The following is a 17,440-nucleotide window of genomic DNA, read 5'->3' as shown; positions in this document are numbered from 1 at the left end:
TCTCGATCCATACCAGCCATGTGCTTTCAAAATCATGTCAGTCAATCTTTCACAATCCACAAAAAGAATGGGGAAAAATCCTTTTGAATTTTTTGAAACTTTTTGATCCGGAATCACTGCTCCTGCTGTGGATTCCACTCACCCAATTTTTCCTATTTCAGCAGAAATGTCGGAGAATGTAACAAAGATGCTGTTTTGCATTCTCAGTGAGACTGCATGCAGCGAAAGGGAAGGCTCAAAGTGTATCTGGATTGTTCCATGTGAAAAATAGAGAACATTGGGAAAAAAAAAAAGGAAATTCAGTCAAAGGCCTCTTAATCATTGAAGTCAATAGGTTTCTATACAGGTAGATAGAGTCTTTAGCTATGCCATAATCTCTTAAAGTTAAAAAAAAAGGTCTTTCAAAAAATCTTTTATAGCCAGTGGAAAGTTTGGGTCATTAGCCGACGACACCAAACCAAAAGTATGGTTACCTACTCAATATATGCACAGTCCGAAAGCATGTATTACAATATTGCCCAAACATTTAGAGTGATACGGGGACAATATTTTATTTTTACCATATTAGAATATACTTACTTGATTTTCCTGAGATGATAGTAGACCCGTTTTTGGAGAACAAGATATTGGCTGGAGGGTTACTTGCTGGGGGTACACAGGGCAGATTGATGTTAAGTCCCTCCCTAACGGTCAGGCGAAGATCCTCCCGAGGTTTGAAAGGCTTCAACGCTGAAAAAATATAATTTGCTTTATATTTTTCTACTGAATTAAACAAAACGGGATGCATATAAATCATTTTCTACAAAATATCATCTTTGAAACACATGCATATACAGCTTTAGCAATGAAACTAGAACCCCCCTCCTCTCCTTTCCCAATGTTAATTGTCTCAGAACATTTACATACAACATACAAAATAAAAAATGCTCAAGAATAACATCATAACATCAAACAATGTTTTCCAATATGTCTGTCATTTTTTTGTATGCTAATCGACCTTATCTTTGACTTTTTTCAACAGTCAAAAACTAATTTGATAACAGTTTTTATCTGACCAGCATTTTTCGAACTGATTTCAGACATGAAAGAAAACTGTTTCTGATATAACACTGGGTTATAAAAATAATGTTCATAAAAATCAAACTTCAGAGCCGGTAATTTAGGTTTCATGTTGTACTTTATCTACGCTTTTTCCCTGATAAATATAAAGAGACTGGATAATTACATATGTACAGTAAGAGAGCTGCTTTGAAAATCACGGCAGTAAGAACCATTGATCTGCCTCAAATTAGGCAAATTTAGAAATCAATTAAGATGGAATTCCTTAGGGGAATCTGCAACAGAAAAGTTGTCTGAAAAAAGGGGTTTTTTGAGTACATTTTTTCTCTAAAATTTCACTGGGAAAGGGGGTAGGGAGGTAAATAATCTAAGCATAATACAATGTATGTGACAGGGGGTAGGAATGTAAATAATCTAAGCATAATACAATGTATGTGACAATACATACCAGTACATGTACATCATGATAATGTTGTTTAATACTACTTTTAATAATTATATAAAAGTATATTTCATACAAAAAATCTTGACTTCTGTAAATGGACATTATGATTTCTCTTGATATCATCTAGTCTCAATTTTTCTCCATAATTTTAATTTAGATGTAATTTAAATTGGTGCAGAAACTTGGGTTTCAAGAAGTTATTATTTATGAACATCTTGCTATCCAATACTAACTAACATTTTATCCAGTTGCTTTATTTTTGTTTATTAGAATTTTCATTCCTTTAACTAAGTTATTTGACAATCTTTCACTAACACTTGTCTTATGAATGTTAAAATACATATTTAAATTATTCTTTCATAAATTTCATCTCCTTCACAAAAATTATTTTATACAAAATCAGTAGCACCTGTATTAAAAATATTTGAGACCAATACAAAAAGAAGAAATTTTGTCTATTTTTGTACACATTTAATTTAGTAATTTTAAAAAAATGCTCATTTAATAAAAGAATTCACCTCACCTTGAAACCATGCATATTAAAATATGAATGAATTACAAACTTGCATAAAACAAGGTGCTATTTTCATTCTTAAAAAAAATAATAAAAATAAGACGAAGTAATTTTACATGGGGCATGGAATTTTATAACTATCAGTCACCATTACACTGGCAAATGCAAATGTAACCTTGCAGAAATTCTCTTTATTACAATGTCAGCGATGATAATTAAAATGCTGTATTCTGTCACATAATCTCACTTCACATCAATTTATTAAGATTAGATTCCATAGTATCGCCACTATGGCAACTAATAACAATCATAAAAGAATGCCATTTTTATTCTATCAACTTTTTTTCCGGGGCAAGAACATCTTTTTATCACCTAGTATATTTTCCCTCAGACATTATGCTTGACATTAATGATATTCATCCCTGTTGAATTTTTTCCCTTTTTTTTTTTGTTGGATTTTTTGGTTTGGCTATGGCTACTGAAGAAATGCTGGTCACTGGTTCTCCGAAACTTTGTGTAAAATTTTTTTATTTTTTACATATGCTTTTTTGAAGGAAAAAAATCCACAGATATGCAGGACATCTCATAAATCATGTCAACTGCCATCAGCCCAACAAACAGCATTTTTCTTTTTATCGAATCTTATCTACAAAACCGCAGGAGCAACAAGAAGTAAAACATTTTCATTGAAAAAAACACTCTCTGGTACGCTTCTCCAATACAGGTAATTCAAAAAAGTGGCGAAGCCCGATAAAGCCTCTCTCGTCTGTATACAACTCTATCAAGTGTTTATTAGGTCTTTCCACCTTTCTGTGGAAAGACCTATTGATATTCTTCTGTTTATTATTATTCTTTTTTTTTTATTATTTTTCCGCCGCATGTTTTTTTGTTTGAAGATATATCGAAAAGATTTATAGTTCATAGGAATGTACTCCGTAAAAGATGTTTGCAGTTGACCCTGCGTAAATGAACCTTGACCGCTTTCGAAGTTATTGCCCCTTTCGCAAAAAATACTTGTTATCGCTACTCCTCAGAAACCATAAACCGCAGAGGTATGAAACCTTTACGAATGTCTTCGACTAATTAAGGGGACTCTTCAATCTATTCATTGCAAAAGTATTCGGTGACCCCTTCAATGAGTTATTGCCCCTGAAAGTCTTAAAGCTGACAAGAAAAATTAAAAACTTTTAAAGGACAAGTGGTAAAGATATGGGACCAAGTGCATGAGATCTTATGACCTTTGACCTTGAAAAAAAGGTCAAGGTCAAAGGTCAAGGTCATTGGAAAACTAGAGAAATGGTCAATTTAAGCTTAAAATCCAAATGACCTTGAACTTTGACCTTGAAATTTGACATTGACCTTGACCTCTGACCTTGACCCTTACTCAAAAGGTAATAAAGAAATATTCATTACCTTTATCTAGATTCAGCTTCAAGTGTAAATCTCAAGTTTAACTCTCTCTCTCTTTTTTTTGATGACCTTGACCTTTTACCTTGATAAATGACCTTGATTTTTGACCCCATTGACTTAAAGGCCACAATCAAGCTAAAGGTCGTGGAGTTATTTGCAACCATCACTCTAACAAATGCTTATAAAATAACCCCCCCCCTTGTAAAAAAAAATAATAAAATCAACACCAACTTAGAGAAAATGTCTACAAGTCAAACGAAACGAAATATCGACATTAATAAAAGGAAGAAGAGACCTGAAAGAAAATGTCCTGAGAGTTTTAAGGTGAGTTTCTAAAGGACAATGAAATTCTAGTGAATATCGGGAAAATCTGCAATTTTTTCCTGTCTGAAATTAAGTTACTGCTGAGCATAAAAATTGTTTAAAGCTCGCATTGGCTATTTCTGCAATTATTGTTAATATCATTCGATTCTCCTGCTCTATTACGACATTTTAATATCAAGTATTCTTGCTTTCTTAAGTGTATGGAATTTATTTTAATTTTATTTAGATTTAAATATGAATCGGCTGAAACTCGGAAATAGCGATTTTTCATATAAAAGAAATTTGCACGCTCTCCGTGACACCGTCTTCTTCATGAAATGCATGTTTCAAGTTTAATTTATGCTCATAACTATGAATTCAATGCAAATAGAGATGATTATTTAATCTAACCTATTAGTTCGCCATTTCTGTCAAAACGAACGCGCCTATATTTTCACAAGTTGTAAACACAGTGCTGACACGGAAGTTTGAATGTATCATAAGCTCTGTATGATTAACTCAATCTATTCAAACTATAAACAAACTCAATTTTTTTTTTTGTACAGGAAATCTCTATTTTCATTATCCACCAATCGTTTTTCTCGAAACTATTCATTATTCCTCTCTATGTTCCATAACAAACAAATAAATACACGTGTTTCTGTACTATTTTTATTTAAATCCACGTGCTTTCATTTCTTCTTTCTTCTTCACTCTTAGTTTACGGAAAACAATGTCATCGGAGCCTGTGGTCTAAGAGCGCTCGCCTGGCAAAGTGAGGGTCCACAGTTCGAATCCTGCTGGCAGCACTTATTAATTTTTTTTTTTTTTTTATTTATTTTTTTATTCCTTTTTAATTCAAATGACATGAAAACTTAAAAGAAAGGTGGAAAGACCATTAATTGTTCAGTGAACAATTAGTCTACTAGTTTTTCTATTGAAGTTTAGCCACTAATCTATTAGATAATCACCTAATCGCCCCGGTAACGAGCAGAACCTTTATATCCTAGGTCCCCACACTTTTAGTGTTATAAAATATACAACTGCCATGTCGACCTGACAGTTGTGTATACACCAAAAACCATATCAGTCTTCTAAACCAACAGTTATTATCTTTTTACTGGGGCTCAAAGGGGGAAAAATTTATCACGATTTATATAAATCAGAAAAATCTCAACGTCTTTTCCTTTCCAATTTTGACAAAACAGAATATTCAGAGTAGGATTCTCTGCTCTAATTCCATCATCCTTTCCTAACCTCACAAAAATTCTGCACTACTTAAAAATTCCTTAACACTGCACTTTTCGCTAAATAAAAATGTGCATAATTACGCGAGAGAGAATTTATATCATGCATTTTTATGATCTTGCTTTTTAAAAACACTTCTATTATGAAAAGCACTACAATAAAATAATTTTAAATGTGATATATCGGGAAAATGTTAACATCAACAAGTTTCAAAATGTTTCCACTATTTCATTTCGATTGTTTTCCATCAGATTTCTAGAAAAATCGTGAGGAGTATGACTTGGTGTCTCTGAAAGATGACGCCTCGCTCTCTTCGTTTGAAGCTTGTAAACAAAGAAATGATTTTAAGATACTTCAAAAAAATATCCACTCCTTAGATAGCCATCTTAATTGCCACAAGACTGAAAATCTGTATGGATGTCAAAATTATTTATGATAGGCCCTACGAAATCCCATCAGAATTTGGGATCAAATTAAAGGTTCTATATATTCATGTGTCATTGTGCAATCAGATGCAAAAAAATGTTCCTTGTCACTTTTGCTATGATCTAAGAGTTGAAATCATACCTGCATTATACTGGTCAAAATGTGCAGAATTTTAATGGCTCTTAAGATCCATTTTTCAGGTCATAAATAATCTTTAAATGACTCAAATTAAAAAAAAAAATGGAGGAAAATATCATTTACATGAACAGATGAAAGATATTTTTTTCATCGGACTTGTGACAAAAGCAGACAAGGTATGCATGCATCCCTAATTTTTATCAGAAGACGCCTGAAATCGGTACCTGATATTCATACAGAATTAGTTGCCTGACATGCACAGTTGCATGCTAACACATATCATTGAATGTATTGTTAATTGTCTATCTAAGTCAAAGGTATCTTTGTAAAGATATCTGCATGTCTTGAGTCTTGACAACATGCTAAGTGCAGCTGTTTAAATGCTTCTATATTTTATTTCCACCTCTCATTAAGAAAGCCATTGCTCTTATTTTTTTCCGTGTCTCAGAATAGCTAGATATTAAGTTTAAATTGTCAAAAATTAAATAAATATGCAGTCAGGCTACCAGAAATAAATCTACTTTATTATACTTTTAAAAGTACAAGTAACTAATCAAAAACAAAAAAGTTTAAGTGCAGAGGTGTCAAAGAGAAAGATTCTCTTAATCTAATTTCTGAGACTTTATTTGCTTTAAAATTTTAAATCTCTAAAATTGCAGATTTACATTGTCGTGAATATTTTATTTAATTCTTAATCATTACTGAAAAAATTTCAAATATTTTTCAAAATCATGCCAAGCCAATATATTCTACAGTATTTTTATATTATTACTATGTAAATGAAGTAGTCACCCCATCATTTGCCATTATATTACGATCACATAAACTCACACAGTACACAGAGTTTGTACTTCATGCAAATCCCTTGCATCTGTTTGCTCTACAAACACAGATTCTCTGTTTATTCCTAGTGGCATACAAAACACCTTCCTAAACCTAGAACCTAACTTCTACACCTATACTTATATACTGTAGTATAGATAGATTTTTAATTTGGGACTCTGTTATGTATATATACCTGCTTTGGAGAGTCTCGCTGGTTTACTGGCCAAAGACCCTGCTTCATTTGTGGCTATACACTCGTAAATCCCTTCGTTGGATTCTGCTTTCCGTCTATGCCTGAACTTTTGTATATATAAATTTGTTCCATTCATTTGGAATTTCCTAGCATCGTTCTCTTTGACAAAGTCTCCATTGAACTTCCACCGCACCACGGTACTTTGTGGGTCCCTTACTTTGCAGGGTAGTGTCACTGAGGACTGAGGGGCCACTGCCATTGACTCAGGCTCTTCCAAAAATTGAGGGACCATTCCTATAAATAGACATTTACAAATGACATTACTACACCTGATATACATAAAATACACAAAATTTCCATAAAAAAAAAATAAATAAAAAAAATTGCATGTATACAAATATATTATCTTTATAGATTGATCAAATGGCAAAATATGCTAAATGAAATTACAGAAAAATCTACAAATGTCTTAGACACATTTTATTGTTGCTTTATTTTTCATTCAGAGCGCACCATTTTCTTTCAAAGCTTTCATTTTATTTATGCTTATGTATGTTTATCTAAATGTCTATTGCATAACTTGTTAAAAAATTAAGTGAAAAAAAAAAAATTTGATGTGCTATAGCTTTGTTTATAGACTAGAAATACTTGTCTCATCAAATCTTGAGATTAGAGCAATGGTGAGATATAAATGCATGTTCATCAAGTTTAAAGCCTAAACTTGGTAAAGTGAATTAAAGCAAGTGTCAAGATCCACTGACATATAGTGCCATCTAGTGGTGGATTTGAAATGTCAAAACCAGGAGAGCACTGACTTTTACAGATTTTTACAGAAAGAATCATCTGTCTTTACTAATTGCATAAAAAAATCCCAGAAAAAACCTATTCACCATGTGTTTTAATTTGAACACCTAATCTTGTTTGCCATAAGGATAAAACATATTGCAGATTAATCTCAATTAAAATTTTTGGGATCGCAAAAGTAAAATCATCTGCCAGAAATTGAATGTACTTTGAACTACTTTCTCAAAATCAATTAATTACCTAAATGTTATTAATAGTCAGAAAACGATGCTCAAGCATCAAACTTGACATTTCTCCTTGAGTTCACAGTTCACCTTTCTGACCACTAAAGGTGTAGCTGTCATTATCTCAGTGTACTTGACCAGTGTTTCTGAAAAGCAACATTTGCGATACAAAAGGTTGCAATTTCTGCAGTTTCTGCTTTTTGAGAGGCAGGTATGGTTAATCCTCCCTCAGCAAGGGGCACAATAGCCATTAAATGTACATTGGGAGTCTAATCTTCAGTTATCCCTTGGTCAGTGTGACACTCTACTCAAAGGAAGAAATGGCTACTAACAATACAGGTTGCCATGAAAAGGTTTTCTCTAAATGCCTCCTTAGGAAGAGTGCTTCACTTTTAAGCTTTGATACATTTTACAAAAAGAAGATTTTGAATTGTTAAGACTTCATCTGTCACACTTCAGATGTTCTTGCAAAACTTTTGAAATCGATATTTATTGTCTGTACAAAGTGAAAAAGTTGAATATATCATTTTCAATTTTCTTCGATGTATCAACAAATTGTTGTCTACCCCAATCACAACAACTGGATAAATTTGAGTTTGAATATTGACAAAGAACTAATGCAGGATCAAGAATGTGATCTATATGGACTGTTTCCCAGGGTTCCACCATCAACCAGATGACTGCTGTGAACATCACTGAAGTAACTTGTTTGCCATATTAGCCCAAAGAATTTGGCAAAAAAGAAACTTCATACCAATTTCTCTTGTTATATTAGCAGTGACCTATCAATATACTCCCCATAGACATATTTCCTAAATTTCTCTAAAATAGATTTATCTTAATACTCTCAACAGCTGATGGCCAAGAAAGAGAGATTTTTCCTTAAAATCTTGAAGGGTAATGTGTTTGTAGAGGGTTAATGTCTGCCTAATGGCTGAAGCTAAGAGGAAGGAACATCCAGTTCCAAACCAAGGGATGTCTTTTTAATACTGTTAATGGCTGCTAACGCTGCAGGATGGGGTGATTAAGTTAATTGGAAAATGCACAAAATATTTGTACACTATGAAGATAAGAAATTGAGAATCAGTTTTAGATGAAAATTAGGGGGTCGGCAAAGGGAGCCAAAAAAAAATATGGAAAGTTTAAAAAAAAAATTCTCTTGTTTCCATAGTAATCTCTTCTTTTACTTTTCCCTCCAACGAAAGAATCTAAATATTGTTCCAACGGGAAAAAAAATAAAAATACAATAAAATTTCAAGTTCCTCAACATGTTTTTTATTGTATATACAGTGTTAATGTTTGCGGCACTCCAAAGGCCTTTTTTCTGTGTGTCTATGCTTACATCAACACAGCAGTAAGCAATTGGTTTTATGACTTTTTTTATGGGGTGTAGGGATACAGCGCCATTGTGGAGCGGGTGTGAAGGTTCCTCGTAAAATTAAGAATCCAGATTTTAAATGCGGACCACACTTGAGCAAAATGCCCAAAATTGGAGTGCAAGGATCTTATCTGCTGAAATCGGGTATATGCTGCTATATGAAACATGTCGTAAATTCATAATACACCAATAATTTTAGACTGCGTAATGTCGCTCATAAAATTTTGGTGACATAGGGAGTTTTTTTGTTCATATTTCCTTTGCTTACTTCGCTAAACAAATAAAACATATTCAGAATATTATTCATATGAGTAAAAACAATGCTGATTTGCAATTGCTAAAGAAAATTCTCTCAAAGAGAACATGAGCTAGGCCAAAATTAATTTTAAAGAATAAATTAGTTTTTTGCTTTTCCACCATGTTGTCATTATATAGCCATATCTAAAAGCTCATGATAAAACTATTTTTTTCTCAATTTCCAAAGTATCAAAATGTATAACATTTTCTGCACTACACCAATATTCACCACTTGCGGTTATAATTCAAATTCCAATTACACCGAGCATTCTTGCCTAGATAAGTTTAAATTAGTTTCTAATTTTTTTCCCCAGTATACCCACATGGTAATAAAACTTTTAATGCCATATGCTAAACAAGTTCATAATCCATGCATTTTTCAGAGTCAAATGTAAAATAATTGCAAATGAGTGACATTTCATTATACTGTCATCACCTTTTAGGGGGTAGGCATTTTCAGTCCGCACGACCCAGTGTATGAACCAAAATAGTCAACAAAAACAATTTTTTCGGAGCTGTGGAATTTTCTGACCAGTGTGAAAAATGCTGGGCTTTTTTCCTCCAGTTTCAATCTTGGGCTTTTCAGTGTCTTCCCATGATAAGTACGACTGTTGGATATAAATCAAGGTAAATGGTCCTCGTCCATTCACCTGAGGTGTTTTGAAAAATGTTTGTGAAACCTGACAGAATAGGCGAGTTATAGATTGGGTGAAGGGTTCCATTGTCCCTGCCTATCCGATCTTCCTGTCTAGGCTCCCTGTTCAATGGTTCAGTAGTTGGTTGGGTATTCCCTCTGGGTGTTAATTAACTATCTGATAAGTGCCACAAACAATGTAAATATTATCTTCTTTGATCTGCTGAATTCTGATATTTTTTAAATGTTTTTTTAAGAGGGACTGACACTCCAAAAAAAATAACAACCTGCAGGTTGCATTTTGAAACTGCTGTTTGTTTTGATACTTCACTATCTATACTGAAAAGATTTTGCTTCTTTTTCCACAATGGAAGAGGGGGGTAGATAGAAAATACATTTTTTTTCTCCCTAAAACTCGCTTCCCCGAACAAAGAGTTCAACGTTTCCTGCTTTCAGTACAACTCGTTTAGAAAAAAATAAAAATCTATACATTGTACACCTATTTTCCTACATGCTTGTCTTATTTTGTTTTTATATTTTTGAATGGTTGGCATCCCTATACAGAGAGTCTTGTCAGTTCAGTCCTGGCTTGAGTGTCACCAATACACATCCATATGTCACTACCATCACCCTGTCATGGTACTGACTAGCCGGCCCCAGAACTTAACACTGGCCGGCTTGTCTCAGCTATTCTTTATTAGCTGTAAATCATAATGCCTTGTTGATTAACATCACCATAAATTAGCTTCTCCTATAAATAACTGGCTGCTCCCTGTCAACCATTCCATTGCGACATATGTTGAGTCTGAGATACACAGATCATTGGGGGGATTATGAATGAGGTCTCACCACACTCTGGTTTATGACCTTGTTGTGCACATGATCTGACCAACAGATGACAGTGATTTTTTTTCGTTTTTTGATTACTCTGATTTTCCTATTAGAAATTTTTGAATCAGAAGAAAGTATCATATGAAATAGCTTTTCATATGATAAAAATGTCATCATTTTAAAGAATCGTAAAATGCCAAGAATAGTAAGCTAGTTCACAGAAACTCCATTTTTTGGGGGGGTGGAATCCGGAGAAAGTATTGATTAAATATCTTTTAAAAAACTTCATATAAAAATTACAGCATTTTAAAAATGATAAAATGCTAAGAATATTAAATTCACAGAAAATCAAGGGAAATAACTTTGAGCAGTGCAATCTTTGAGCAATGCAAACTTCTTCAAAAAGTAAACAACATATCGTTAATTGAAAAGTTTTCAAGTACAATAAGGTATAGAATCCTGAAATATTGCATTAAAAGATTGAAAGCTGTAAGCTAGTTCAAAGTGATACAGAGCTGTGAATTGTCCTAAACCAAGAATAAAAGGCTTTCCTTTGACATTACCTTCATAGAAATTTGAAGAGAAAGAAAAACAAACATTCTATCTTTATAATCATGCAATATAAACAGACTAAACAATACATCTTAATTTTGCACTATTTTGCCTGACACTTTACGGAATTTCTTTAAATGGGTTCTTATAGATTGGGCTGAAATTAGCTTCCCTTGAGTGAGTCATATCCATTCTTTGAAATGTACGTGAAGTTGTGTCACCTTTAACAGATGTTCCCAATAAAATGAATTCTACACAAAAACGTAAACTTTTATAATGGAAACTTACACTTCCGCTTCTCAAAATACGAGCCTTTGCAGGTCACGCAACGTGAAGAGACTTGAAAACAGTATTGAAAACTCTTTTCATCAGCAGTCTATTTGCAGCTTTGAACAACAATTTTATCAATCTTTTTTGTATACTTAAGATCAAGCAATCATTTTCAAATTATGCAATAATACAGAGGATGCTCACTGAAAATGAGGCTTTTGTGATCTGCATTAGTTTCGTGAGAATTTTGACTTACGTAGAAAAACTGACCAGAGGCATAAATGTCAATATGTTGTTAAATGGGAGAGGGAAAATAGTGTGCTCATATGGAGAGAAAACTATGACAAAAAAACGAGAGCCGCATAAAAATCTCGTAAATTAACACTATCAACCAAATCAATCTGCATATCCTTGTGTCAGAAACTTGATTCCTGTGACCAATGTACCGAAAAGGTACCTAGCCCTGGCGAAGTCAAACTTCACAGCCGACGGTCACACCAATGAATTCAATGCCAACAACGAATTAAAAGTCATTTCTATGCAAAAAATACAATTAAACTGAATTCAGAATTATCATGATTGAGTTTAAATATCCAAATTACTGGGCAATGTTTAAAAGAGTTCTTTTCTTACCAATGACACTAGTCGAAGGAAGGAATAATTTTTCAAAGGCAGAAAATGAGAGAATTTTTTGTGAGAGAAGAGAAAAATCCTATAGAGAATTCTTTTTTTCAAAGATAAATGAGTGGAAATTTATACTGACTAATATTAATGAGTCAGATTGCATAATGAATTATGGCTTCAATTTTAAAGAACATTAACACCATAAATCTCTGTGCCTTTTTTTGAAAAATTCCAAGCATGGAGCTTTAATATGTGAGTTATGGCTGTTTATGAAAAAAAATAGTCCTACTTGACTTTGGATTACAAATTTGACCTTATAAAATCAAATACCCTACAAGCAGAATTTTTACCGATGATTCAATATTGGCATTTTTAGCAAGGGTGTTGCGATCACTAACTATTACTATTGCTAACTTTATTCTAAATTAAAGAATAGATATCATAAATTCACTAAAATTACTTCTTGCAAAATTAAATGCTGAATTTTATGAACAAATCACTAAGTTAAAATTCCACTTAGACTTGACAATTAACTTAAGGCAGCTAATATAAAAATTTAATTCAAAAGATCTGAAGGTAAATAAACGAAAGGTTTTAAGTTTTGTGAAGTGGATAAACTTACGAATAGTACACCCCCTCCCCCCACTATCTGGAACTTTCAACATTTTGAACGACAACATTCTCTCTGAAAATTTCATGAATCAGACAGTGTATGAGACCAAATCATACACAATTTCCTTTATTCAGGGCCCTAGCATTGGCCATAAACACAAGACAAGATGCATATATCATGATGATTATGTTTGATTGTTTTTTCCTCCTGTGATAATGGCTGCATGTTCTGACATTCTGAACACCTTGGCATAGCTGACATGAGGATAGTCTGACATTGGAAATGATATAGTGTTTCTCTTCTTCTCTACTGACTTTAATGACTAGTTTTTACTTTTAGTGAGATTTCTAGACAGTACATGTTATCATCATTATTATATGATGCCTTCATTTGATTTGCCAGATTGTTTTACATAACTAAGCTGAACGCCCTATTCTTTTCTACAGTAGTTCATGGAGATTCAAATGCTCTACAATACATAGAATAATTTTGGGCATGACCTGGTTTTTGTTAATTGGGACGAACTTCATAAATTTAAATGATTTCATTTTCTTTATTAATAAACCTGTGAATACCCTATGCTAAAATTCAGATTTTAATCATCGAGCATCATTTATATCAAGAGTTTCTTATATTTTCAATACTTAAACATTATGAAAATCAACCTTTTAAAAAATTATTGTGCACCCCCCTCCCTAAGAAAATAAAATGAGATTACACACACTCAAAAACAGTAAAACAAATATTTTCTAAAAATAATCTTCAGATACTTTTCTTAATGCTCTTGAATTATGTGTACTGAATTTATTGAAATTTTTGCACTGCTGTTGGGGATTAAGTACCGATACATGTGAATGGTTTTGAGTACATTCTGGTTTTTTTCTACCTTGCATCACACCTGAATCTTTAGAAAAGTGCAGCTGAACTTTTAAATATATGTGTTATGTGAACTATATGGGTGTAATATGCAGTAGGAATTATTGTTATTAATACAGACAATAAACGCATCTTAATTCACTCTCTGTGCCGCATACTATAATAAAAACATTGGCCAAGCAACAGAAGTGATAGGACAGTTTTATTGTATTAATTATATTTAATGTTATAAATATACTACTTTCTTATCTTTATTTTTCTCAACTCTTTAATGCGTATTAATTGGTTTTTTTTTTGTTTTGTTTTTTGTTTTGTTTGCAATGTATACTATAAACGAAATAGAGAGTACATATATAACTTCATACCTGGCAGCCTATTATTTTGTTTATGTTCGTACATGGGGCAGAGGTACTGGGAAAGGATTTTTAACTTTTGTGAATTCGTGTGATCTCTCCTTTGTGTATTGACTCATTTTTTAAGTTTCAAAGACAAACTTACCCAGACAAGAAGAGACCAGAATCATAGCTATGACAGATTTCATACTGGCAGCTTCAGTAGACACGCCACATCCTTCTGTCACAAAGCCCAATCATTGGTAAAAACAAAGAATGCTGCCTCAATCACTCGCTAAACACTGAAAAAAAAAATAAGAGAGAAAATGTAAAAACATGATGTGTATACAATATGTAAACAAATATCACACAGAAAACGCCAAAAACGTAAACTTTGAAGGGTTACTCAAAGGCCTGTCTAATTTGAACCCTAGATAAAGGTGGCTGGAGCAAAAAAAAATTAATTCTTAGAGAAACATTCCACACATCAAGAAAAAAAAAACTTCCTTGAAGTGTAAAAAGATGATATAGTCCAAAAATGTTTGAAAGAGATGCAAACCAACAAGAGAGGCAACAGTCAACAAGAAAAGTTTCTAAGCAAGTGAGAGTAAAAAAAAAAACCCCAAAAAAACTAAAAATTAAACACATCTTGAAGAAGGGGTATCCATGAAATATACCAAGTGAAGCATGTGTTTGCAAATTGGAATTTATTTTGTGGGAAGTCTGTTGCAAACATTAAACAGATTCATTGGTATTCTTTTCTTCATGAAGGAAGTCAACACATAGATTCATTTCCTCTTGCCTCTACCCATTCCAACTTCTTGCTTTCCATTATTAAATGTTTCACAATAGCTAAAAATTTGAAATGATAGTCCCCTCCCCCTTTTCCTAAAAATATTCACTATTTATTCATTTTATTTTTTTTTCCATAGTGGATACATTAAATGAAATACACCTCTTTTTACAAAAATTTTTTAAAAAGTGATTTCTATTTTCCATGTTTTAAAAAAGTGTTTCATCTATTTATTTGAACCCAAAAATCTACTTTTTCCTTGATTACATCTGTATAGTTTTCCAAGATAAACATGTGTTCTTTTCTTACTGAACCCAAAACATATATTCTCCTAACACTTCCTATACATGTAACTCAATCAGGTTTATCACTTCAATCAAAATAAATTCAATTGCTTCGTTTATTTTCAAGTTTATTTTTAGAGAATTCAGGATATCTTTTAAATCAATACACTTGATTTTTGAAGATTTGAAAGTTTGTAAATGATTTTTGTAATCAAAACATCTACTGATAAAATATATTACAATGTACTTATAAGTAATGTCACAAATTTTTTTTTCAATTTTAATTCCGTAGAATTCGAGATAAGTTTTAAATCAAAATACACTGATTTATGAACATTAAAATTATACTGTAGCTTTTTTGTACCCAGGTGTTCGAAATTTCAATTCAACATTAGCACTGTCCCCATACTGAATATTGTACCTTTAAAATATACAAATATTAATGGAGCCTTTATAAACACTATGAACCATAAAATATTGTTTTGTGTCAAATAAAAATATTGTACCATCATATCAATTTTGGGCTAATTTTTTATCATTGGGTGTATATAAACTTACAAATATGTCTAGCACTGAAGGAGCCAAACTAATATTCAGATTAAATATCCACAAATTATAGGAAAAAGAAGTTTTTCCAACCTGAAGCCTTTGAACAAATCTCGGAGCAGACCCAGAGCAAATTGACATAATTAAAACAAGTGTAGCACGGAAACACGGTACATGTAAAAAATTTCTTTTCTGGCTTGAGAATCAAAAGAGATAATTGAAAGATTAGCTGGTATAGAAATGAACTAGAGCTGGTTTTGCTAGTCTGTTCTTCCTTTTGATCAAAAACCTTGCACATGTTGTGTTAGAATTGGGTTTACACCACACAGGCACAGAAAAGCTAAAGGAAGATGAGAGGTGTGCTGTGCTTGACCCAGTTCCAGCTTTACACTAGCCACTGGCATTAGGGAAATTCACTCTCTTGTGTCGGTTTTAATAAGTTTAATTTATGCCCTCATTCATTTACTTTGGTCGTGACTGATACAAGAGCTCCTAAAGAAACATCATTATTGAACAAGAAATTAAACAGCCCTGCAACACCTCTGAAACACGAAAACCAAATTCCATTTGCTGATGGCATATCAGATTAGATGATGGGATTTCTTTTGCTACAGATGTTCGTGTGGCACCTATGAAAAAACATCTAGGAATTCACAGGCTATTTATATTTCTTCTCTTTTCTCAAAACACCTCTTAGCAACAGAGAAAAAAAAAGCTGGGCACATGAACCTTACACCTACCTGGTATTATCATCCAATTATTATCCACTAAATGCTTAATTTCTTATATTTCCCAACGTAACTGCAAGCGATAAGCATGAAAAAGGCCGATTTATGTGAAGATTTGTATATCAACATTAGTTTGAGAGGTAGCACCCATTCCACAGAAGTTTTATTGCAGTTTACCTCTGCTGAACTATAAAAATCAGCTCACAACATTTAATGTGCAAACATTAACTCCCTTCATTCACAGAAACCTTTGCCATGTCCAGCATGATAGGACCGTTATCCATTCACAAATTCTGTCTTGTTTTGCCACCATAAATTACCACAATTTACAATCGACAATCAGAAGGGAAATCAAAGAAAAATCCAAACAAAAACACTGCCGAGCAACGTTTTTCTTCCTCCAAGAATGCTACACATGCACGCATTTAATGGCCGATTTTGTGTATACACCGAGTGCTAGAAACGAGATGAGAACCTCTGCAGTAAATTTGTATCCAAGTATCAAATAACACTGGCAAGTTTTTTTTGTTAGCCCTGTCAAAATATAAATAACTCCACGTGGTTTCCCCCAAGGCAGAGAGGGGAGGAAATAGGATCTGGCTCCTCTTGCCATATTGATAACAAATACACATATAAACTCATTTTGGCTACACTATGGCAACATCGTTTTCTGAGGCGAAAATTTATCAAAAACAGAAATTTCATACCATTCACCAGGTTTTCTTCCCATTAATCATTTTGGCCTCATTTGATGCCGAATATTTAAATACATTTTTTACACTTTCTGAACTCCAAAGTTCACATATCCAACAGGGGCCTCTCTAAGAGAACATCTGATTTGATTTACATTAAAACATCAATTTTTTTCCCAAAAGTATAGGAAAAAACACATATAAATGATAGATGGTATTTTATAACACATCTTTGATTCTTTTGATCCTTTGAATTTTCAAACTCTGCTCTTTTAATCAACATTACATACAGAGAATAAAAGAAGAAAAAATCGTCCAATTAAAAAAAAAAATCCTCAATCCTACTATTTAGAATATTTTAATAAAAGCATTTTAAATGTTTGACATAAATTTTTCATTAG

The 17,440-nt window shown here is 32.7% G+C and overlaps 1 protein-coding gene across 4 annotated transcripts in view; it reads right to left on the bottom strand.

Moving 5' to 3' along the window:
- The window catches only part of LOC134270364 (interference hedgehog-like), a 56,017-nt gene that overhangs the window by 19,209 nt on the left and 19,368 nt on the right, over positions 1 to 17,440 (bottom strand). For 3 of the 4 annotated variants that reach the window (XM_062752606.1, XM_062752604.1, XM_062752607.1), the window contains exons 2-4: positions 14,163 to 14,298; positions 6,562 to 6,855; positions 580 to 729 (exon numbers count right to left, since the gene is read on the bottom strand). In XM_062752606.1, coding sequence (XP_062608590.1) covers positions 580 to 729; positions 6,562 to 6,855; positions 14,163 to 14,205 — 487 coding nt within the window. In that variant the 5' untranslated portion in view covers positions 14,206 to 14,298. Of the gene's footprint in view, positions 1 to 579; positions 730 to 6,561; positions 6,856 to 14,162; positions 14,299 to 16,359; positions 16,873 to 17,440 lie in introns of those variants that run through there. The other variant, XM_062752605.1, reaches the window with a different exon arrangement.

The sequence above is a fragment of the Saccostrea cucullata genome, unplaced genomic scaffold (genome assembly GCF_032062105.1).
Source record: "Saccostrea cucullata isolate Sc308-1 unplaced genomic scaffold, CSIRO_AGI_Scuc_v1 ctg1187, whole genome shotgun sequence".
Lineage (NCBI taxonomy): Eukaryota > Metazoa > Mollusca > Bivalvia > Ostreida > Ostreidae > Saccostrea > Saccostrea cuccullata.
Note: the sequence above shows the minus strand (reverse complement) of the source record. Positions and strands in the feature narration are given on the sequence as shown.